Source organism: Mus pahari, chromosome 6 (genome assembly GCF_900095145.1).
Source record: "Mus pahari chromosome 6, PAHARI_EIJ_v1.1, whole genome shotgun sequence".
NCBI classification, from domain to species: domain Eukaryota; kingdom Metazoa; phylum Chordata; class Mammalia; order Rodentia; family Muridae; genus Mus; species Mus pahari.
In genome coordinates this window covers 94,056,046-94,080,911 of record NC_034595.1, presented here as the reverse complement: position 1 = coordinate 94,080,911, position 24,866 = coordinate 94,056,046, and the positions used below count along the sequence as shown (strand labels likewise).

At 43.3% G+C, this 24,866-nt stretch overlaps 1 protein-coding gene across 3 annotated transcripts in view; it reads left to right on the top strand.

Moving 5' to 3' along the window:
• Prdm2 (PR/SET domain 2) overlaps nt 1-24,866 on the top strand; it is a 101,185-nt gene that overhangs the window by 43,650 nt on the left and 32,669 nt on the right. For all 3 annotated transcript variants that reach the window (XM_029539588.1, XM_021199780.2, XM_029539589.1), the window contains exons 5-6: nt 1,543-1,695; nt 6,691-6,817. In XM_029539588.1, the coding sequence (XP_029395448.1) occupies nt 1,543-1,695; nt 6,691-6,817 (280 nt within the window). The remainder of the gene's footprint in view (nt 1-1,542; nt 1,696-6,690; nt 6,818-24,866) is intronic.

The window sequence follows — 24,866 nt, the reverse complement described above, 5'->3', positions numbered from 1 at the left end:
ATAGAAACATGTGCTTCTAGCCTGGCTTTCTCTCATGGAGGTTGTTGGTCTGGAGTACGAGACTCATCCAGATTCCTAGTAGCTCCTTGAGGACTTCAAGCTGCTATACCGGAGTTAAAACCAGACTAAGCCTCTGGGTTGCCGTCAGTAATCTTCCTATAGCAAAGATCATAGAGTATTTTGTAATATAGACCCTTGTGTATCGTCATCACTATAACAGAAGACAGTTATCTGAAATTAGAAAGGTTTGTTTTGGCGTGCGGTTTGATAAGTAACCATCCACAGTTGGGCAGTCCTGCAGGTTGGGCCTCTGGTAACAGTGGTGTATCCTGGCAGGAGCCAGAGTTCTCTATCTCAGACTGGAGCAGAAACAGAGGGATTGGTAGGGTCCTACATTTCCTTCTGAGAGTGTGGTGCCAATGGCATAAGGTCCTTCCTTCTACCAGGCCCTACATCTTGAAGGTCCATTATTCCTCAGTAGCACCTACTAGAAGACTGTGACTACATACGGCTCTTTGATTCTCACTCAGACCTTAGTACCCTCTTGCAAATCTTCACAGAAAGCATAGACCTGCAGACCAGGAAAGGTTGCGTGCCAAGTGGGTCCTTAACCCTAACCTGGAGGTATCAGGAGTTGGGGAGAAAGGTCTGTCCTTTTTGTTCAGTGCTTCTGGAGGTGACACATGGGTCACCCGCTGAACAAACACTTTACTATGAGTTACACCCTAACCATCAGAAGAAGGATTTAGAAGGAGTGTTCTTAGTGAAGGGCTCTCCTTCCCTGCTCTCTGCCTGCTTATCTGTTTCATTTTGGTGTAAGGAATAAATGAGAGGATCAAGTTTGAGTCCTGGCTGTGATTTTCAGTGGCTTGGTTATTCTCCTAAATTGCCCATCTGCTATGCTTCCTCATCTTCAGAAGGGACTAATAGCATTTCATAGGGTCTGGAGGGATGGTTCAGTGGTTAAGAACTCATACTGTTGTTGTAGAGGACCTAGACTCTGTTCCAGTGACTCCAGCTCCGGGGAATCTGACACTAGCTTCCTTGGGCTCCAGCATTCACGTGCATACCCACACCTTCCCCATAGACAGAAACACATACAAATATATTTTTAAAAATTCAAATATCAAACCCATAATATTTATAGGTTACTTTGTAGACCATTATAAATCATATTCTCATCCTAGTTCCTCATTAACAAGCTAAAGCTCAATACAAATAAGAACACTAACAGTTTTAATTTTTAATTTAAATTTTAACCTTTTAATTTTATTTTATTATTTATTTATTTATTTTGGTTTTTCGAGACAGGGTTTCTCTGTGTAGCCCTGGCTGTCCTGGAACTCACTCTGTAGACCAGGCTGGCCTTGAACTCAGAAATTCACCTGCCTCTGCCTCCCAAGTGCTGGGATTAAAGGCATGCACCACCACGCCCAGCCTAGAGTGCTTGTATATAGTGAGAGAAGCTGTTTGGGAAGTTGAAGATGAAACTGTTTTTAGGCATTCCTATCCTAATACAAGCTTGTTCTTCTCCATCCTTAGGTGTACTACCCAAATTTGGGGTGGATGTGCATTGATGCCACTGATCCGGAGAAGGGCAATTGGCTCCGCTATGTGAACTGGGCTTGCTCAGGAGAAGAACAGAATTTATTTCCACTGGAAATCAACAGAGCCATTTACTATAAAACCTTAAAGGTAACAGTGTTAGTGTTAGTCTACTCCTGGCTACTTTGCATGCATTCTCTAAATGCAGTCTAATTGTAACTGAAAAGAACAACTTCCCAGACCTAGAATGGATTGTGTTTGAAGTGGTTCATCCACACACCCAAAACTCTATGTTAAATACATGGTTCATGAGGCCTTGCATATCTTGGAGAACTAGAGCAAGAAGATTGTGTTGAATAATTACAGAGTGTATCTTTCTTCATACTATTGATTATCTGTGGCATCTGCTCCCTCCTCTTCCTCTGACACAGATGCATTGGGAACTGACTGGCAGGTTTAGCCCACTGTGAGTCGATGTCACATGGTACCATGGTAGTGCCTGCTAACCTGCAGTGTTCAGAGTGTGTGAAGCCTTGGATTAGCTTTTCCTTTCCTTTGATTATATTCAGGATAGAATTTGGGATATAGTTCTTTTTCCTGTCAAAATATTTCTTGGGAAAATTGGTTGCAGAGATGAAGAGGCCCATATTCAGAGCTGGTGATGAAGGTACCCAGTGCATTTGGGACCTAGTTTACTACTAGGATGCTTTTCATGTTCCCATGTTTCTGTGGTGAACTAGATTCTGGCTCCCTCTTTGGTTTTCACTGGTCATGTTTCTGTAGCAGACAGATCTACATTCCATGTATGGAATGTTCTAGAATGAAATCTTGGGGCTGGAAAGATAGATGATGGTAGCCTCTTTTGGAATAGATACCTCTGTTCAAATTGCTGTAACAAATAACTCTTCATTCGCTTGGTTCCACTATCTATGTTACAAGTCAGGGACAAGTCTATAGATTTTTTTTTTTTCGTTTCTTAAAATCTTCACAGAATTGGGAACTCTTGAGCATTTCGGGCAGTGTCCTGAGTTCATGGTGTGTGTGGTAGCATGAGACCTTCTGCAAGTTGTGTTAGTGTGTAGCTGTTCAGTGTTCTTCAATTGTATTTTCCTAACTTTGCCACTGTGACATGTTTATACCTAAACCTGGCTTCTAGGTCCTGCAGAATTTGGAATTTTTCCCCCCCCAAACCTGTTTTCCATTTCTTTCTGCTGAAATGTAGCTACAGGCTGTTCTAGTAGACCCGATGCCTGGTTTCAAAGAGCACTAAGGATACATTTTGTTTATCAAATACATCTCAAGCAGGAGATACAACTGGTTTCTGTTGGCAAGGTAGAATCCTGGTAGAGACAATGTGGCTGTGAGATAGGCAGTGTAAACTAGGGATGGAGACACCTGTGTAAAGTAAACTAAGAATGGAGATAGCTGTATAGGTTAAGCGTTCCTTATTTGCACTGTTTAGTATCAAAGTATAGTGTCAAACATCTATATACACTTAGTTTTTTAGGATGGGACCTACCTCTAAATACAGAATTGACTTATATCTCAGATACATCTGAGACAAGTGGACATACTGGAACTTTATGCAGGGGCTCTATTGTCCCGGTTTTGACTGTGGGGGTTATGTCACCACATATAACTTTGAAATTTTGGAGCAATTTTGACTTCAGAGTTTTGTATTCGGAATAGATGTTTAACATAAAAAAATTAGTTCATACAGTTGCTGTAAAAAGCAGACAGTATGCTGTGGTCGGTGTAGGGTATTAAAACTACTCCAAGTGTGAGCTAATGAGCTATACTGGTAGAGCATAGTGCTGATCTTTGTACACCTGAAGACCTGACCTTTGGGAGTTGTTCTGGTATGTTTGAGACCTTTTGGATCCCTCAGCTGTGATCTGCTGTGTTCTCCAGGATTCATTCAGCATTCCTGAGGCAGGCTTTGTAAATGAATTACAAGGAATGGCTCTGAACTCTTTTGGTTTATTGCAAGAGTTGTTGAAAATGCTAAGGAGTACAAAATAAAAATACTGTTTTTCTTTCTTGTAAGCGGGTGTCTGTTAGCATGTAGCTCCATAGTGTAGCAACATCTCAGACACTGACTGTTGAAAGCTGCTCCATACAGAACAGGCCAGGCTCCCTTTCAGTAGTTCACCAGTCTACTAACACTTAAGTGGTTATTTTATTGATTTGCAGTACACACAGGTTCTAGGTAGTGTTTTTCAATTAAGACTAACTTGAGTGGACATCAGTATTCTTCTGTCTGAGGAGTTTGTATTTATTTCTGCCTTCTCCATCTTTGGTGTCAAGGCTCAAACCCAGGGCTTCACCCCTGTCTCTGTGCAGATGTTTAACTCATCTCTTTGTGAAGTAAAGCTATCTCTGTTGATGTCCCAAGAGCAATGAAAAGGAAGCCAGGAGCTAGGTACAGGGCCCTTGTTCTTAGAGGCCTGGGTGTCTTCTGCTTGCTTCTGGCCAGTATTCTGACTGTGCTGTGATGGAAACCATGGTATACATTTGTCCTTATTCCCCTTTACTTTTAAACTTTGCGTGTATTTATATTTTCTAGGGTCCTAATCATTTCAGATAGTGTTCAGTAATACTATCTATTATATATGGCATAAAAAAAACTGAACTAAAATGTATATGATCTAAAAACAGTTTAATTTTGGAAGTCAAACAAATCAGATTAGCTCATCAGAGTACCAAAAGGTGTTTGTGATGGCCGTTTTAGCTCATTAATAGATTGTCAAAGTAGGGATTTTGGTTAAGTTTAGCTGATTCAAGAAAGGATATGAGACATTGTATTGGTTCAAAAACAGTAAAGTGGTAGGTTTTAGCTATTTTTGGAGGAACAAAGTAAACTGTCTGGTTCTTTTATTTCTTAATTTCCTTTTAAAGATTTATTTATTGTTTATTTATTTATTATGTGAATACACTGTTGCAGTCTTCAGACACACCGGAAGAGGGCATCAGGTCCCATTACAGGTGGTTGTGAGCCACCATGTGGTTGCTGGGAATTGAACTCAGGTCCTCTGGAAGAGCAGTCAGTGCTGTTAACCACTGAGCCACCTCTCCTGCCCTGGTTCTTTTATTTTAAACAACTTGGATACTTTGAAATAATGAGAGTTCTGTAGATAGTGAAACAAAGTCATGCTTACTGTCTGTCTTAGGGTTTTTCTGCTGTGAACAGATACCATGACCAAGGCAACACATACAAGGACATTTAACTGGGGCTGGCTTACAGATTCAGATGTTCAGTCCATTATCATCAAGGCAGGAACATGGCAGCATCAAGGCAGGCATGGTGCAGGTGGAGCTGAGAGTTCTACATCTTCATCTGAAGGTTGCTGAGCATATACAAACCATCACACTGTCTAAACTGAACAGCTCTGATTGAATTTCTGCTTTAAAACAAAAATAAGGACTGAGTGTTGAATACACACTTTTAATGCCAGTGCTTGGAAGGTAGAACACAGGTGGATCTCTGAGTTCAAAGCTCGCCTGGTCTACTAGAGTTCCCAGGACAGTCCAGGTTACATAGTGAGTGAGACTCTGTCTCAAAAAGCCAAAACAAACAGCAAACAAAAACTCTAGGACCAAACCCTTCCATAGGCCCAGTATGCTGCCCATGAGGAAGCCAGCACCTAGGCAGGATTCTGTCAGCTGATCCGCTTCCTCAGTCACATCCTTATAGAAACAGTTCTGGCTCTCACTTGTCTCCTAGGCTTAGGCAGTTACTTTGGTCTTTGGTAACTTTCTCAGTTTGGCCTTCCTTCTGCTTAGATCCCACTTATGCCTCTGGGCACCCCAGATGGGATCTGTCCTGCATGGTCTCAGGAGGCAGGTGCTGTCCATCTGACTCATTGTAAAGACTCTTCCTCCATCTGTGACTGAGAGCTGTTTACGGGGACAGGGCTTTGACAGGAAGGAAGCACATGCTCTGACACTTCTCAGACTCTCGCCTACGGACAGTAGGTCCACTGGGGAGCCTTGTCTGGATCAATCTGTGCTGATGATTGCAATATGGGTTATTTTAATTGCCTCATTCCCACTCATTCTACACTAAGCAAAAACATCCCCTTTTGTGTGTCTCTTCCTGCGATCATCGGTGTCAGCATGTGGGATTAGATGGGCTTTAACTTGAACTTTCTGAACAGATGGGTTCCTTACAATGAAAGACAACTATTAGCTACCTTCCCAGTTCTGTTTAGGTCTCACTTTTCTTCTCAAAATATTTCTTCAGGATGTTGCAGGTGTAGTTATATGATGGTGTGACTGTGAAGAATGTAATGTTTTAGGAGCATAATTCATGGAAGGTATTCTGAGGACTTCTGTAACTAGAAGTTGCGATATACACCCTTGGCGTGTTCTCAGAGGCCTGCGCTGCTTTGATGACTGTGCATTGAGAATGCTAGGTTGGCTCTGAACTCAGAGCTTCTGTATTTAAAATAGTGGTTGTGTGCATGGATAAAGGTGCACAACGTTCCTGCTTAACTTGTGCTTGGAGTCAAAAAAACGTATGCTTCTAACTCTCATGCCATTTGTTTAGTAGCCCTTTACATTTCTCATTCACTGGAATTTCATGGGCAAAATGGTCTCATGTTTTATTTTCTCTTTTGCTTGGTTGGCATGAGGCTTGGAACTAGCTGTAAGAATCTGCTGATGGCCTGGTGGGTGGCACACGCTTTTAATCCCAGCACTTGGAAGGCAGGCAGGCGGTCTACAGAGCAAGTTCCAGGACAGCCAGGACAACACAGAGAAACCCTACCTCGAAAAAAAAAAGATTCTGTTGATAGAGGCTGAGCACTAGGCTCAGATCAGCTGGTGCATGCACTCCTGCGAGCCTCTGTGACAAGCTGCCAGGTTGTCCTGCTTGTCCATCCAGAGTGCCCTGCCTTGGCCCTGCCAGCCAAGGAATTTTCTGCTAGTCCTGGCCGCGGCTCCGCCTTCTGCCCCGCCTACGTCCTAGGGTCCGCCTCCTTCCCGCGCGCGCCCTGGCCCCGCCTCCCTCCGCGCGTGCCCGCGACGGCGGCGCCCTCCCGACAGCTGTTTGCGGTCGGCGCGCCGCTCTTGCCCGCTGCCGCGCCGCCCCCGCCAACAACCGCGTTTCTGATTGGTCTGCCCCTTGTCCCTTCTCTTTGGTAGCCAATCGCGCCTGGCGAGGAGCTCCTGGTCTGGTACAATGGGGAAGACAACCCCGAGATAGCAGCTGCGATTGAGGAAGAGCGAGCCAGCGCCCGGAGCAAGCGGAGCTCCCCGAAGAGCCGGAGAGGTAGGAATCGCAGCCGCCGCCGCCGGGCCCGGGCCGCACTCGCGCCGGCCTGAGTAAGGGTCGAGGTCCGGGCGTCGCCCGTAGCGTCGCGGTGACCTTTTCCGGGCTCTGCCCGCCGTCTCCACCCGGCCCGCTGCTGAATCACGGCAGTCCCGGCGCGTTCGGGCTGTTTGCGAACTTGTGCCTGAGCGCCCGCGCGGCGGGAAGTGCGCGTGCGGCCGCCGAGTGCGGGCCCGGCCCTGCTCCCGGAATAGGGCCGGCCGCGCCGCGAGGGAGGGCCGCCTGCGCCTTCCGGCCCGGCTGACAGCGCAGGACGCGGCAGAGGAGGGAGACGGGAAGGGAGAACCGGACCCGGGAGAGACAAAGATGGGGTGTACCGGGAGCCGAGGGAGGTAGGCTGCCGCACAGAATGTGTTGGGCTTTGTGGAAGTTTAGGAGGTTGCCGTTCCCTCAGTTCTGTGTTAAAGATGTTTTGAACAGAAGGTAGAGTGTAGTCAGTCACACTTATAAAAGGGAGGGGATAATTTGTGGGTAGGAAAATAGTTTGGTTGGCTATATCATATTTCCAGCTGGCATGCCGATACGTCGCTGGAATATTTTTACGAAAAACTTTTAATGTGAATTTGGGATCTTTTATTTGAGTATACTTTGAATACAGGCCAAGGCACGATGTGGTGGTCGCTTTTGATAAGAACTTTGGGGTTTTTTGTTTTGTTTTGTTTGTTTTTTGCTCTCCCCTTAGATCTTAGTAAATCTGAACAAGCCTTTTCTTTTCCCAGACATTGTATTTTGTGGGAGTGAGGCTATAAATGAAAGCATAAACATGGTTTTGGAAAACTCTGAAGCCGTATTTGATGAGCTCATTGTGACTTTTCAATTCCATATCCTTTGCATTTCACAGCAAAGTGAAATAGGCTCAACCAAGGGATGACTGGTGGGTCGCTTGCTGAATACATTTTTCTGTTTATTGACAGTGATTTAGTTGTTGTTTTAGGTCAGTAAATACTTTGATTCTGGGTCAGAGGATAAGAGTCCAGAAAATTCCAGCCCTCTCTCAAGTGTTTTAACTCTGCATTGAGGTTTTGTTGAGCTAAGGCTCAGCATTTTGATTCCACGCTATTATTTGTCTTGTTTCTGTACTTAATGCATATTTGTAAGCAAGAGTCATGCTACCAGCCTTCTTAGAGAAGGTATGACCTGTGGAGGCTGAAAACTATGGGACTTGGGGACTTTGTTACTGTGCCACTGTACTTAATTCTGACATTTTATCAGCTCTGGAACTTGATGGCAGTCTTACTTTGCTTTGTGTTAACTTTGGTGTGTGTATTCAGAACTGTTATTATTATTATTATTATTTCTTACTGTGGAAATTCAGTTCAGTGTGGAGGAAAAACCTGAAAATAATCCTTTTGTTTTCTTAGAGACACACAGATGCACACGATTTGTGGCTGGATTGCTGGTTTTTATATTGTTGGGTGCTTTTTTTTTTCTTTTGTCTGTCTGTTCGTTTTGTTTTTGTTTTTTGAGTCAGGGTTTCTCTATGTGGTCCTGTCTATCTTGGGACTCATTCTGTAAACCAGGCTTGAACTCACAGAGATCTGCCTGCCTCTGCCTCCAGAGTGCCATAATAAAGGCCGTGAGCCACCACCACTTGGTAGTAGTTACATTTCTCTCTGCCCTATTATTTTGATAAAGAGTCTGAGTAGCAGACAGCTCACTGAGTCTTTTCTTGAGCTTTAATGAAAAGACTTGTGTGGAGCTCATTCTTAGATCATACAGGCCTCGCTGCTCTAGGCAGCTTATCTCAGAAGAGGCCTCTTTGATGTCTGTGACCTTGAGTTTGGAGAACTTAATGAATCAAACCTTTTAAATTATGCTGTGAAATCTAACTTAATAGTTTGTAAGATCTGAAGGTGGAACTTTTTATATTGTATGACTTTAGAATTTTTAAATAATAGTACCAGAGAGAATCAAAGTAAATTGATTCATAGACAGTATGGACTATTTCTGAAAGCCAGATGTTGGGAATATACAGCTGTCTAGTAGATTGATATTTGGTATAACCTCGTACTGTTGAAACAAAGGACTGGGTTCTTCACAGTTCTGGACCTTAGCTCCTTTGCATGGCAGCTGTGTGTTGCCAAGAGAGGTCTTTCAGAACTCATCAGCTCCTTCGTTGGTGAATCATGAGGACTTTTGGGTGTATTAGGTAGTTAGCTCTGGTTTGCGTGTCTGCTACCTACCTGCTTACTACCTACCTACCTACTTCCCTTCCTTGCTCCCTCCCTCTCCCCCTCTCTTTTTGTTTGTTTGTTTGTTTCTCTCATTAATGTTTGTTAAGCCCTGCCATGTGCTGGACTTTCTGGCCATTTGTGCAGTTCCTTGGGTGTTAGACTTGGGGGGAATGGGCACACCAGGAAGGCAGTGATCAGTGTTTGAGGGGCTGGCAGGTAGTCGGTCAACACTCAGACAATGTATAAAGGAAGAACAGTACATAGTGCTTTGAGACGGCAGTTCATATTGTACCTGACCAAGGAGCATGCAGTTTTCCCTTGGTTACAGGCGGACATGCACTAGGCATTTTTCACTGGAACTCAGCTTTCTGTTTCTGCTGAATGATATGCATGTCTGAGCAGTCTCTGTAAGCTTAAATGTCAGAAGTGGCTTCGTTTGGACAGGTTAAAGCGTTCAGGTAGAAAAGTGGAAGGTTTAGTGTTGGATGTCTCCAGCTATTTAAGTATGAACTGCATAGTTTATAATGGAACAGAGAAAAGGCCACTTTTAGAATTTTTATTTCCTTCTTGATTTCTGTCTCCTGCTCATGACTGAGAAATGCAGTTGAGTTTGCTAACCATAAGTACTGACTGTTAACGAATCTTTCTTTGCTTGTTTAGTGGCACTGGAGATGAGACTCAGGGTCTGGTGGTGCTAATAAGCAAGCACACTGTGCCACTGCACTAAACCCAGCTGTGGTGAGTGCCGCTTTGGAACTTCACTGCAGCTGCAGTGTGTGTACAGAGCCCTACCTGAAGGAGGAGCATCAGGGGCATTGCACAGATGGGTTTGCTGGAAGGAATGGGAGACACGAGGTACCTAGGGCTGTCCCTGGTGTGGGACTGTGGACCAGTCTTGACACTGTTCTGAGATAAACGTTTCCAGCTTTAAAAATGGGTGATTGTGAAGCCACATGAGCTCCAGCTTTAGCTTCATCTTTAACCTCTTGGTCACTGAGGAACACGTGGGATAACAAAAGGGGGAGGATGTTTTCTGAAATTTGAAGACACCTGGAAACTAGATTCTGATGTGGCTGTGGGTTTCTTGTTGAGGACTTACTGAGTTGGTGGCTCCTCCAGCCAGTGGATGTTTATGACCACCTAGAGCTCTACCTAAGTGCTGGATCTTCCCTATTTTCCTCACTAGGTCCAGCCTCACTCTCATTCACCCTTATTAGTAGCTATCTAACCTACTGACCTCCCGGTTCAGGCAGGTTAGGAGAGAAGAGTTATTTATAGGAGCAGGAAGTCCCTTGGATCTGAGAACTGGGTGGTTGAAGACTAAGTTTATAGCTCTTAATGGGCTGCACAGGATTATGTTGATTAAGGTTTTTGTCCTGTCTGAGAATATCAGCTAGTTACCTGGCGACTTTCAACTAACATACAACATGAAAATTACAGTCAACCTTAAGAAGGAAGTGCTTCATCTGTCTCTGCATAGAATTGTTCAAAGGAAAACTCTCGGGGTAATGAAGAGCACTGACGTGTTTTGAAATTGAGCATACTTGACATTCTTCCCCAGAGGTGCTGAGCAGCTCAGGCCAGGTTAGAACAGCTGAAAAGTTTCACATGCAGAGAGCGCAGTCCAGGTAGGGGCGTGAACAGATGAGATAAGGTTTCTGCTCTCACAGGGACCATTGGCCAAGGGCTCATGTGTGTGGGGTGTGGCACGACTCCTGTAGGGCCTTCCTTCACCTGTGTCATAAGTGACATGAAGTTCTAGGGGGCTGAGGGCTCCAGGCAGAGAAGAGGCATATGATCTAGGCAAGCTTATACTCCATGCATGTGAGAATTTCTTGAACTGAGAAACTCAGCTCTGTACATGGCTATATTGGCCTCTTTTCTGCAAGATACCGTGGTTGCATTGGTTGGGGAGATTCAGGAGCTGGCTAAATTAGGCATTAAATGCCAGCCCTTTGAAGTTCCTAGTCTACATAATTGCAACCAAGTGCAGGCCGTACTAAGTGTCTCTCCTTGTTGATGTGGGTCAGCAGGGGCCCCTTGAGGCTTCCTGGTTGTCATGGGAAGGATTTTGAGAAAGAGCGCTGGATGAGTTTTCCCTGTGAGGGATATGGCATCAAAGAAGACTGTTAGGCGTGTTGGAAATGTGTAGAAGGAAAGGTGTGCTGGTGGTGGGTGCCCAGCCTCCTGTAGGAAGAGAGCCTTGCATTTTGCTGAACACCCCACCAGCGTTCTCACTCATCTTGCATTTGTGGAGTGTTTTGTCCTAGCTCCAGATGAAGAATGGGCACTTCTCAGGTGAAAGTCAAGTACAGGTTTGAGATTGGTGATCTGCTGAAGGATATCAACTTAGTATGGGTTGGGAGATGGTTTGGACTGGGGAAGTGTCCATGCTTTTGTAAATGCAGTGGGCAGCAGTACAGGATTTGAAGTTAGTTATTCAAAAGTACACTTTATAAAATCAGAGAACAGGCTGGCTTACATGCAATGATCACTTGGTCTCCTCTGGCAGCTGGCAGCTCTGTTGGCATATTCCTGACTGGAGCTGAGTGATGGAGGCCTGATGGTGGTAGGCAGTTCTTAGGTAGACTTAACTGGGTCCTCACCTCTTGCCAGGTATGGAGCCAGACGCAATGTGTTCCTGTGCTTATGGCCTCAGACTTGTTAAGTCAGGCTGTATGGCAGGCAAAGTGTATAGTGAGTCTTAACAGCGGTGTCTCCTGAAGCCCAGGCTGCCATCCATCTGAACAGTGCATGTCCTGCCCACCTCTACTGCTGTGGACTGTGTCGACCTGCTCAGTATGGTTTCAGTTAAGCTTTTCTCCAGGAGGGAGAAAATTTCTGTTACTTTTTCTATTTACTTGTGCCACCTCTGAGGGGCTCCAGATTTGGGCTAAATGTTGGAAACTGTTTGTTTCTGTGCCTTTGATTCTTAATTATATGTAGCCTTGTTCACAGAATTGTGTGGATTAGCCAGACATTTGTAAAATGTTCTTCACAAGTGTAATTTCTTTATGTTTGTGTGCTTGTGTCTGTGCACGTGCACATGGCCAGAGGCAGAGTAGGGTGAAGATCATAGCACTATGTAGAGGAGCCTCAGGGTTCTGGGAATTAAACTCAGTTTGTCAGGCTTGGGAACAAGTGCCTTTATCTGTTGAGCCATCTCACTTGCCAGCCTAGAATCCTAATATATAAAAAACTATTAGAGACATCTGATGGAGTGTGTTAGAAACTCTGACATGTACTGCTGTGTATTCTGTCTATAAGGGAATTGAAAGGTATGACTTGTCTAAACCAGAAAAAAAAGTTTGATTATAATTGCATTTTCTAGAAGACCCTTATAATGAGTTCAAATTAGTGTAGTTTTTAAAAATCTGACTATAGCTTGTATGTTAAAACCCTCAATTTTGTTGTTTCCTTAAATATATGAACACCAGGTTCTTTGCTGAAATAACTGATTTTTTAAATTGGTTTAAAACTAGCTGTGCTTCTCTTTCCTAGGCAGTTTCTTATTCCAGTTCACAGATGGTGTTTAGCTATGGGAACTCAGTGTTCCTAAGCATGGAACCTGAGAGAGGAGGGTGTAGTTTTATATTTGAAGTTGCCTCTAAGGAAAGCAGGAGCCAGGTGTAGCAGTGCACGTCTTTAATCCCAGAACCTGGGGGACAGAGACTGAGTTATCTCTCTGAGTTCGAGGCCAGCCTGGTCCATAAAGAGAGTTCTAGGACAGCCAGGGCTACATAGAGAGACATTGTCTTAATAAATGAATAAATAAATAAAAATTAAAAAACTAGGAATTGATTGAATGGGAAGCTTGATTGGTTAACTTTGGGGGTTAACCGTTGATGGGCACTTTGAGTGAAGGCTGCATGCAGAGCTGAAAACTGCCGTCCAGGTTAACTAGCCTGGAGCTGTGTAGTTTGGATTCCCTATGTGTATTCCATACTGGCAGAAAGATCTGGAGTTTGGTCTTTATTAGCATTAGTAATTTAGGGGAGCTTATATTACAGTACAGAAGCAAGAGCTTCCTCTAAGTGAAAAAGGTAAATACTGCAAGCATTTGTGCCCCCATCCTCCCTCTCCCACTCTGGGTAGCCCTGGCTGTCAGGGAACTCACTCTGAAGTCCAGGCTGACCTCAGACTCAGAGATCGGCCTGCCTCTGCCCCCTCCCAAGTTCTGGAATTAAGGCAAATACTACCACAGCCCGGTGAAAGCAGCTGTTTCTTTTTACTGTTCTGACCAAACCAGTTTGATGCTTTGCAAACATTCTCTGCTAAATTAATGTCAGGATTTGACACCATGCCATAATGCATCTGCTGGCAGTAGCAGCAGCATTACTATGTTTTCTAGCACTGTGCTTGAGGGTCTTACCCTCAGAGGAGAAGCGAATGCTCCCGTGCCTGTGTTAACCAAGGACTTGCTGCTAGTGGCTCTTGTCTTGACTAAACCCAATTTCCACCCACAGCATTTCTGAGTAGGAAAGGCTCACAGTGTGAAACAGCAATGTGCTGTTGGCTTTGCTGAATAGCAAGGATGAATTGGGCTACTCTGTACAATTTCAGATATGTAGACAGTACTTGACTTTGTGTAGAAAGTAAAGTTAAAATGAGAACCAGCGGCAGAGTTATCTCAGCTCTGAGAGGTTATAAATTAAGTTACTCATTCTTTTGAGTGTCCAAAAGTAAACAGTTTACAAAATACTTCCACCTTACTTCTGCCGACATGTTTGATGATGTGGGATTTGTTGACTCTTGTATTGTCTCGGCATTAGTCATGAAGCGCTCTTAGGACCTTGCTGCCCTGTCCACTTCCTGGCCTGCTTTACCGGTCCTGACAAGTACACGGAAGCAGTGCTGAGGTGGCGCGCAGTCTCCTCCTCTGCAGCACTCTGAGGCCTCGTCACTGTCGCACTGGTTTGTGAACTTTAAGGTTTCCTTAGGCCAAAGATTAAGGACCCCGAACAGGATCTAATATACAGTCTAAAAATTAAATCTAGAAACTGATTTAGTGTCGTTCTAGTTCATTTTGTGGCTGTGGTAGAAGGAAGTAATGATGGTTGCGTCTTTCCTTCCCTGCCTTAGGATGTAGGTAAGTGTTCTGGTCTTTCTGTTTGTTTTGTCAGATTATTTATTTGTGAAGGGTAGTGTCTCATGGTTCATTTTGGGTTTTTGGAACACACATGCACTATTTTGAAGTGGCATCTCCAAAGGTCTGGTTTGCTGATGAAGCTGTTCTCGTCCTAGTTGCCTGACTCATTCTGTAGGAGAGGCAGGAGAGTGGACTTGTTAGGAACAGTTTCCCCAGTCTGTCCCCGGGCACAGCACCCCTTCTTCCTCTTTATTTTCTCTCTTCTTGCCTTCCCTCTTTTTTTTTTTTTTTTGGTTTTTCGAGACAGGGTTTCTCTGTGTAGCCCTGGCTGTCCTGGAACTCACTCTGTAGACCAGGCTGGCCTTGAACTCAGAAATCCTCCTGCCTCTGCCTCCCAAGTGCTGGGATTAAAGGCGTGCGCCATCACACCCGGCCCTTGCCTTCCCTCTTAATGGACTTCGAACGTAGTCCAGACTGGATTGTAAATTTCTGATCTGCCTCCACCTCCTAAGTGCTTGGATAATAGGCATGTGCTTTTAGGCCTGGCTGAACTAACTGCAAAGGTAACTGAATTTTCTTAAGGAGTGCTGGAGTTCATTTCTTCATTGTGCTTATCCTACAGTAGATTTTGTTTTTGAAGATGATCTCTCTATGTGGTTCCTGCTGGCCTAGAACTCCAGGTCCTTCTGCCTTTGTTTCCCATTTGCTGTGATCACAGTGTACGCCACTAATGAGAAATTGCTTTTAATTCATTATATGTTTATGTCTGTGTGCATAGTATTTTGTTTGTTTGGAGCACTGGATCTTGGATTCATCTAGGCTTAGACATGCTGAAGTACTTTACCATACTGCTGGTCTACTGACTGCATCATTACATCCTGACCTGGCCCACTATAGAGTCTTTATCTTTTTCCAGCTTAAATAATACAATGTGATAAATGTGAATCTGGAAACTTTGGCTGAGACTATTCAGTTGTCCCCCTGGAGTCAGGTAGCTGACACCTGACCCTGTGGCAGCCTTGCCTGATTGGCAGGGCAGAGGTAGCTTTGCACTCAATTTCCAAACGTCTTAAATATTTCCTTTCTGTTTTTTTCTCCAGAAGTTCTGAGGAAGTGATAGTACTTACAGTGTCAGAAGTAGCACATGTTAAGCCCCAGTAGAATGTGAGGGGGAGACTAGAGAACTCTGGGAGCTTTGAACCAGTGATTATAGATGTTTATTATTTCCAACTCTGGTTACCATCTGGAAAATATTTTTTTAGTGTTTCGTTATAAAAACCTGTTTAAATATATGCTTTAGGAGATAACAATGAAGCCACATGCCTAAAACCTTTATATAGAATTACTATGGTTACACAAATGTCATGTTACAGATCCTGTAGTTGTCCTGACTGCCACATGCATATCCACCCCATAACAGATACATCATCTGGACCCCTAGTAGTACTAGGAGTGACATACAGTATTACATCTCTAGAGCCAGAAGTCTTTTATCCTCAAAACCTCTTAAAAGGATTTTTTTCCATATTAAGCAACCCCTCCCAACTTATATTTCCTCTTAACATGCACTTCACTACGAAAGCAGCTTCAGTGCTAAGCATACACAGTCTGCTCCCTAAAAACTCGAGTTAACTTTGGTTTAATGTTCCAGATTTAAAGATGTACATAGTCAGGATCTTGGTTTTCTTTCCTTCAGTACTTTTTACATAAAGTTTCATCTTGCCAATAGTTCAAAGGCCACAGCTCTGGTTGTAAAGTGTCCCAATCAGTGTGCTGGGCTGATGTCCTCTTGCAGGTAGGCATGCTCCTAGGGACAACACCTGGATGCCATCAGAAAGTGAAGCTAGATGGAGCCACTACCTCCTCCCCTAAGTTTCCATACTAAGCTTTCCAGTAATAAGTGGCCCAGTCCTGAGCTACCTGTCCATTACAGTAAGCTTACAAAGCCAGGCAACTGCTAGCAATCTGGATGGCAAGGTTTTTCTTAGAACTTTAGATTTTCAGGAAAACCCATCTCGCTTCTGGTCCTCAGGATTTTCTGAGACCAGGTTTCTTCATGTTGTGCTGAAAGTAGTGGCATTCATCAATTCTTTGACCATCAAGACCCATACATAGAGCACACAGGGATGTAGGAATTTACAATTGTGTGAAGTTGGGCTACATTTATTATCACAGACTGAGTGACTCTTATCAAGGGCCCACATCTCACCTCTTCCTAGAATGTTAGGCAGATTCCCAACATGCAGACAAGGGAGAGTGCAAAGCACCTACTCGGAGCACATGGGAAATGTTAGCATTTAATTAACCTCCAAAGAACACAGGCACCTCAACACCCTTAGTCTTCTCTTCAGCTCTTCTGCTGAGGAATGTGGCCTTCATGATGACAAGTTGCTCAGGGAGCTTTCCCTGCCCAGAACTCTGTAGTAGCCGATCGCACACCATCAATGATGGGAGCAGCTCCAGTCTTGTTCTTTGCCGCATTGACCCGCGTCTGCTCGCTGACCAGCGTCCACAATTCGTCCAGGTTGACAGTTGGGCAGAAGCTCTGGGTCCTCTTCATGTGGTAGTGCCTCCTACCAACTTTCCCAAAGTAACCTGGGTGATAGTTGTCCAAGTGGATTCCGTGGTGATGCACACCTCCAGCATTCCCGTGGCCGCCTGGGTGCTTGTGTTTGCCGATGTGGCCGTGGCCGTGGCTCATGTGGCCCTGGAGTTTCCTGGTCTTCCTTAGTCTGGATGGCATAGTGGTGACAAAGGAAAGAGGGCATGATCTGGAAATTTATAGTTTTTTTGTTTTTGTTTTTGTGGGTTTTTTGTTNTTNTTNTTNTTNTTTTTTTTTTTTTTTTTTTTTTTTTTTTTTTTTTTGGCTCACTGTTATCTCAGAATGACCTTGAACTTGAAATTTTCCTCCAGCCTCTATCCCCCAGTGTGTGGGTATTAAAGATGTATACTGTACTGCCACTCTGTCTTCAGAGTACTTCATAGAGATTTTAATTACCAGCTGGTGAATGGATGGTTATCTTACATGTTACATACTCAAAGTATACTATAACACTTATTTTGAATACACAGGAATATAGTTTCAGAGGCAAGAAATTTTATGATAAAGCGATGATATTGTATTACTGTGCTATATAAAAATTCTCTGGTTTCTGAAATGAGATGGCGTCTTTGCTCACATGATACTCTGGACCTTTTCAAGCTTATGTTCCTAGTTTAATGGTGGCTTGACCAAGACCAACTTTAAATGTAATGAATGAACACTATGTTAATTAAGTAGGGGTTAGTCTCTGCATTGGTTAAAATGAAACACAGTGAATAAATATGCTTAAGCTCTGTGTGTGTGTGTGTGTGTGTGTGTGTGTGTGTGTGTGTGTGTGAGAGAGAGAGAGAGAGAGAGAGAGAGAGAGAGAGAGAGCGCGAGCTGTAGTGATAGTCTTTCCTCCTGTGTTTATAATCCCACCTCTTGGGCTTACAGTCTTTTGTAGGTTTCTTGACATCACATGCCACAAAAAATGAAGGCAAACTGGTTTGTTTGCCCGTATTTAGATCTAAGAACAGTATTATGGGCACTGTTTGAAGTTCTAGTAAAGTCGAGAATGGACAGCGGTTCAATCTTTAGGCCTTTCGTTGTTTTTACTGCCTTCTCAGGTTTAGTTTTCATTTTCTTGCCAGGCTGAGATGTAGATTGTGCCTCTCTGGACCTGCTAGCTGTTTGTGTTTTTAACCTGAGATTGTCAGCGCCTCTTTGCCTGAGGGGTAGGGTGACTGCAGGCTGTAAGCTAAAGTCCAAAGTCTAGGAGAAGAATAGGGGCTCACTCTGCGCCCCCTCCTTGGGTCCTTTGCTGTAAGGATGTGAGTGTGCACAGGCAGGGGGCAGTGTGGAGACTGGCCATAAACAGACAACTTTGAACTATGAGTGGCCCTGGCGGTCAGTTTGTCTTGTGATTTCTCCAATGTGGGACAGTTTCCTGGTGTGTTTTCAGAGGCTATACTGTGCAGTTCACAGTGGCACCCACACATTTTAGATCTAGGAGGATTAACCTGTCATTGGCTGCAGTTGGTTGACTTTTTTTTCTTTTTAAGGACCCAAAATGCCATGTTACTCACCATTAGGAATTTTACCAGCAACTCCATAAATTATTCCAGGAAATATCTTTTCCTTGTTACTTAGGTTATGGGAATGTTTAATGATAAGATGCAAGTGTCACATTGCAGTTACTATTGCATCAAAACTGTTGAAGATTAAAAAGAAAACCTATTCTGTATGCTAAGGTAGTAAATTCATAGTTGCATATATTTCTAATGTAGTGTAAACAGTATTAAATTGTATGTAGCTTACTCTTTCTGGTTAAGCTTTGAGGAGACAGTGTCTTATACATCTCTTGGGTAATTGTCAAAAGTACAAGATAAAATAATGACCTAAATATTTTTGTTTTTTTTATGCTAAGCCAAGCAGAGATGCACTTTGCAGGGATCCACAGATTCACTGCTGGTTGCTTCCTTGTTGAATACAAATCTATACTTTGCGAATGAGTCGCTTCTTCAGATGGATTCAAGTGTGTGTATATGTGGGGGGGTACCTCAAGTGTTGAATATGTGAAGAATTGACTGTTTTTGTAGTGAGCAAAAATAGCACAGCCTTAGAATCAGAAGGGCCAGATGAAAAACCAGAAAATAGGGGGCTGGTGAGATGGCTCAGTGGGTAAGAGCACCCGACTGCTCTTCCGAAGGTCCAGAGTTCAAATCCCAGCAACCACATGGTGGCTCACAACCACCCGTAACAAGACCTGACGCCCTCTTCTGGAGTGTCTGAAGACAGCTACAGTGTACTTACATATAATAAATAAATAAATCTAAAAAAAAAAAAAAAAGAAAAACCAGAAAATAAAAAGAAGGCCAAATTGACTCCTTGTTTTAGTAACAATGTTGCTTTACGTTTTTGTCTTTTAGTGTAAGTTTCTGTAAGATAAGATGAGCAGGTTGTGGTAGCTCATACCACCTGAGCCAGCCTGGGATATAAAGTAAGAGCTTTTGCCTCAAAATAGCAGCAACCACAGATTGAGGTCCTCCCTTGCTGGTTGCTGTGCATCTACTGATCCTTGGTTTATTCCATAGTAATGGAGCACAATTCTGTAGTGACTGTCAGTGCTTGGGTTTACCAGCACACATCTAAAAAGTCAAGTTTCAACATTTTCTAACATGTTCTTTAGACACCTACAGTTTTGCTTTTGAGATACAGACTTAACTATTAGGTGTAACTACATAAGAGTTAGTCTTACCTGCAGCCCTACTTGTCCTCTGCCTGGTTGTACTTGTTACCTTAACTTGCTCACCTGTGCTGCTGGGGCGTGGTCAGATGACCTGGGGCATTTGGTGTATGTGTCGAATATCTGCTCATCATTGGCTTGTTGGGATGAAGGCTTGCCTTCTTTGGTCTACCCTGTGTAGTTCACAACACAAGACAAGACTGCCGTGCCTTTTAACCAGGTTTTATTTTGAATTTTGACATTTTGAATGAAGTTTATATACATTTTCTCAGGTATCATTAGTCTTAAAAGTAACTGAATACATTTCAGATTTTTTTTTTTGTACTCAAATGTGAAGAACCACTTTCTTAGAAGTTACTGTTGAAGCTGGCTTTGAGGGAAGCAAAGGGATTTGACAGTTCTGAGAAGTTAGAGAATACACAGGTGTGCTTCTGTGGAGTGGACACTGGGCTCGTGTGCACTTACAGCCTCTTTCCAAAAAGAGGAGGCCCAGACCTTAGTGTGAACTACAGAATGTGCTCATGCCCAGCATGACTAACTTGTTTACCCCATAGTAATAGAGGGACTCGGGAGAGAGGCCTTAGGTTTTACTTAGTTTTCAAAGGTGTCCAGGGTGTCCTTCTCTAAAGATTAAAAACTACTAATGTGAACCTCAATATGTTTAATTTAAAAACAAAACAAAAAACTTAGCTTGGGGGCCAAAGAGGCAGCTCAGCACAAAAAAGTGTTTACCTCCAAGCCCGATGACTTTAGTTCCGTCTGGATGCACGTGGTGGTAAGAGAACACCGACTCTTGAAAGTTGTCCTCTCATGTCCACATGCACTTGAGTACACACACACGCACACACACACACACATATTGCACACATTAAAATAAATGTAAAATGGATGTTCAAGTTAGAGAAAAGCAGATTGAAAGATTTGTTAAGAGTAATAAAGTCCATAAGAATAAATAGTACTTGTATCTTATACTGCTAAAGAATTGGCATACACTGATAGAGTGTTTATGAGTATTGGGAATACTTTTTCTTTCCTGCTACATTAGACTCATACATATCCATAATTACCTCTGTTCCTGTTCAGTGTAAACCTAAGGACCAACTTAAGGTACTGATGTTGCCATTACCTGTCTATTCTTCTACCTTATTAACGTGGTCAGAGGGTGGCTTTACTTTTAACAGTCCACCCGAACTGGTACTTAGTGCTTTTTCCCAGTTAAACTTTTCATCTGGTTTTCAGAACCCAAGTTTTTATCTTAGCTATGTTTCCTGAGTGTTGCTCATCAGCTAATGTTGCCGTACAGAAATGTGGGGGAATATGTATAATGAGCTTAAGTGATTTAATGAATTGCTCACAGTTGTCCTGAGATATAGAAGGATTCACTGTGTCTCATTTTTTAAGAGTGAAATTAGAACCTGGAAAATGTCATTAACAGGACTCTTGGAACACAAAGGATGAAGAGGAGAATTGGATGAGAATTGAAGTTCCAGGGTGGGTACTGAATTGATGTGCTGTGACTTGAGGCAGTTCATATAATACTGTGAATTTTAAAGCTGTGCTTGAGGTTAGGGGAGCTAATAGGAATAGTTTCAAGTTCTTCATGGTACTCTGTTGGTTCTCACCTTTGACTAAACAGCTCTCCCACACCTATTACCCATTGTGTGGCTACTGAGCCTTTGTGCCTCTCTCTCATCCTTTCTGTAGCCTAGGGATTCCCTGGAGGGACAGGAAGAAAAAAAGACCTGTCAGAAGCTGGAGCTAGTGGATGGTAATGCTGTGAGATTAGGAAGAGGGATTCTAGGGATGGAAGATACTTTACCCCAGTGTCAGTGGAAGAATACAAGACAAAAGAAACAGAAGGAACATTGAACTTGAAATTAAGACCTTAGTGGTAATCATGAGAAATGAACTTTGCTGGAGTGGTGGCAACAGAAGTTGAGTTGCTAAGAAGTTGGTTTGGCCGAATGGTCAGGACTAGAGGCAGTGGACAGCCCAGGTTGATGACCTGCCACTCAGAGCTTAAGTGACCTTTCATGGTGAAGTGTAGAGTCTCACAATACCCTGGTTAACTGTTTGTAACCAAGGACTGGACAATATGAACTCCAAAGAAAGATCCATGGGCCTGGCTTTTGTGCTGCCCTAATTCTGCCTTGATACTGAAGAGATGAATTAACTCCTCAGTGAGGAGGAAACACACAAGGAGAGTTCTATGAATTTCTAAAATTAGTTCACTTAAATGATCATATGCAGGAACTTCACTGTTGTGCTGATTTTTTTTTTTTTTTTTTTTTTTTTTTTTTTTGTTTTTTTTTTTTTTTTTTTTTTTTTTTTTTTGGTTTTTCGAGACAGGGTTTCTCTGTGTAGCCCTGGCTGTCCTGGAACTCANTTTTTTTTTGGTTTTTCGAGACAGGGTTTCTCTGTGTAGCCCTGGCTGTCCTGGAACTCACTCTGTAGACCAGGCTGGCCTCGAACTCAGAAATTCACCTGCCTCTGCCTCCCGAGTGCTGGGATTAAAGGCGTGCGCCACCACACCCGGCTGTTGTGCTGAATTTTTAATGTCGCTTGAACAAACCTGGAATTTTGCATTTTCTTTGCTGCCTGAAGATTTTTAAGTGAAACATTATTCTCTAGTATTTCCTGTTGTTTGTCTAGTTTATTCAAATAGTAGAACATAGTCCAGATCTGGGTTAAATTATTAATATGCTGCCTTAAGCAATTTTGATTTTGCAACTCCCACCTTGGGCACTAGCAGTATAAGGCTGTCCATTGTCTAGAGAGCAGCAATTTCAGCTGTTTAGTGTCTTTATATGGCAGCTGTTTGATTAGAAACGCCTGTTTCCTTGCTGAATCATATTTGTTTGGAGCAGAAATCTGTGCTGTTGACTGATAGTTTTTGATGCAAGGTAAAATGAAAATGGAAGAGTGCTTCCTTCCAACTTGACTGGCATCCTTATGCTGAGTACGTAGAAGGTCTATGTATCTGCTGCGTTTACCAGGTTAGTGGTGGGTGCCAAGAGTGGGGTGTGCTGACTGAGGCATGAGGAGACGGCTGCAGGAGAAGGAGCACTTTGATCAGTATTATCTTCATTGATTATGGTTCTAGAGCTATAGTTGTGAGACCCAGGTAGACACCTCTCATCTCTGATCTGTGGGTGTCTTTATTACAGGCATGAGTTGGTTCTTTGAGGTCTTCTAGAAGAATGGTTTGTAGGTAGCATGAGCGTCATTTCTTATAACATAGGCATGGTATAAACTTGACAGTGAGCCTAATACATGGATCTTAATTTTTGTGTGTGTGTGTGGATATATAAGAGACTTGATGCAGTAGATAATTGCTCTGTCTTGTTTTTTCTTCATCTTTATGTGCACATTTCTTCCTCTACACATGCTATGTCTCGTGCTATTCTTTGTCATTTCCATTTCACTCTCCTCATGTTTCATTCCTGTATCTTTCTTGTCTAGACCAAGTGGAGCAGCCAGCTGGCAGTAGCGCCATGTAGGACCCTGCAGGAACCCCTGGTAAGTGCACTTGTGTACTTGCCAGCCACCTAGTGATACCTCTTGCCTCTTAAGATAGAAGCTGCAAGCCCCTTTTTCCCTTTAGAAAAGTCCTGATAGATCATATTGTTTTCTCTTTTAAGCTCTTTTAATGTAGCAGACAGAAACCAAGTACCTGGAAAGAACTTTCCTGTTGAAGGAAATGTGTCCAATAGTACTGGCGTGGTACCGGGCACTCACATTAGTTGGAGCAGGATTTCATTTGTTCTTTGTCACAGATGTGTTTGTTCCTCTGTTGTTTGAGCCTTCAGTTTTGTCCACAAAATAGCACTCTAATGGGACAGACAGGTGGTTTTGTTTTGTTTTTTTTTTTTTTTTTGGTAGTCCTATCATCTCCAATCAGAGGGCTTCAAAAGTATCTTGATAAATGGCTCTGATTGAGAAAATTGTGATGTCTTAGCTCCATGAACAAATGATAGTTTTGCTAGATTTCTTTTGCCACATAAATCCATTGTTGTTCCAAAGTTACTCTGGTGGTTTCATTTCTTCATCTTTAGAATTTTTCTATTGGTGTTATTTTAGTTTTTAGCATGATTTTTAATAACCATGTAGACTGTCGAGCCACATATGTCTGTTGTAACCTCAAATGGAGTAACTACATTAGTCTAGTGCTCTGATACTTGAGAGCTCTCCCCACAGAGCACTGGGGAGCCTTTGCTGTGTTTTCAGTTTGAGGCTGTCACATACTGGCAATGGAAGCATCACTGCTGGAGTTTGGGTGGAGCACCCTTTCCCTCTGCAGTATGCTGTGAAACAAACTGTGGCGAATCAGCAATCCCCACAACAGACAGTTGTGTGACCGAGAGTGTCATTTGTGTTCTGCTTGAGAAACCGGGCTGGTTAACTGCTCTGTTTGTAACTCTTGTTAGTCCTCTGAGAAAGGCTCAGGAGGTGGGTACTCATCCTGATGCCTATCTTGATGTGGATTGCGTTTCCATGGTGGCTGTGGCTTTACAGTGAATACCTGGGGAGTAGTAAACTCCTCCTGTTGCACGGAATACAGTATAACATAGCATTTGCCTTTCACATGCTTAAGCAGCTACATTTTGAGTACATCATTGTTACTTGTTTAATTATAATAATATCCTCGCCCGAGTATTTTGGTCAACAAATTGACAGCTGTTTCTGTTAAATTTTACATTATGCTTTATTTCTAATGTATCTGAAGCTTATTGCAGAGGGCATGTTTACATTACAATCTTCCATTTAAAAACCTGCAAACAGTTATAGTAAAGGGTCCTGTTTCTTGGTCTGTGTGAGGATGTGTGGGGTAGTACTGATTACACTAAGTATTGGTAGTTAGAAAAAGATGTGGTTTTCATGGGGGGGGGTTGGGGGAAATCATCTCTCTTCAACTTTTGAATGGAATATCTGAGGGTTCTGCTGCTGGCCTTGTGACACTCGAGCAGTTCAGTTGCACTATATCATCGGATTACCATTTGTGTTTTTGATTGTGGTTAGCATGCGCTTTGTTTGGAGTTACTAATCTCATTCAGACTGAGCATCACACACACAAGAAGGGCACCGTCATAGACAGGAAGGGAGAGAATTAGATTCTGTTCAACACATATCCTTCAGGAGCTTGAGCCAGCAATTACCAGGCTCACATTAAACAGGAGGAAGTTGACAGGAGGGTGTGAAGAGCTACTGTGGAAGGTGCCCGTGTGTCTGCCTTGTGTAGGACCAACCAGGAGGAGTCTTCACCTGGAGGTGGAATCGTTCGTTCATTGCCATGCCCTCTGCTTCATATCAGAGTAGATGAGCTTTTGGTCATGTGTGTGCTTGTGTTCCTAGCCACCTAAGGTGCATGTGGAAAGGAACATGTGACCATACTGTTGGGAACTTCTAAACATATTGTTGACACCCCCACCCCCCCCCCCCCCCCACCGGAAAACTA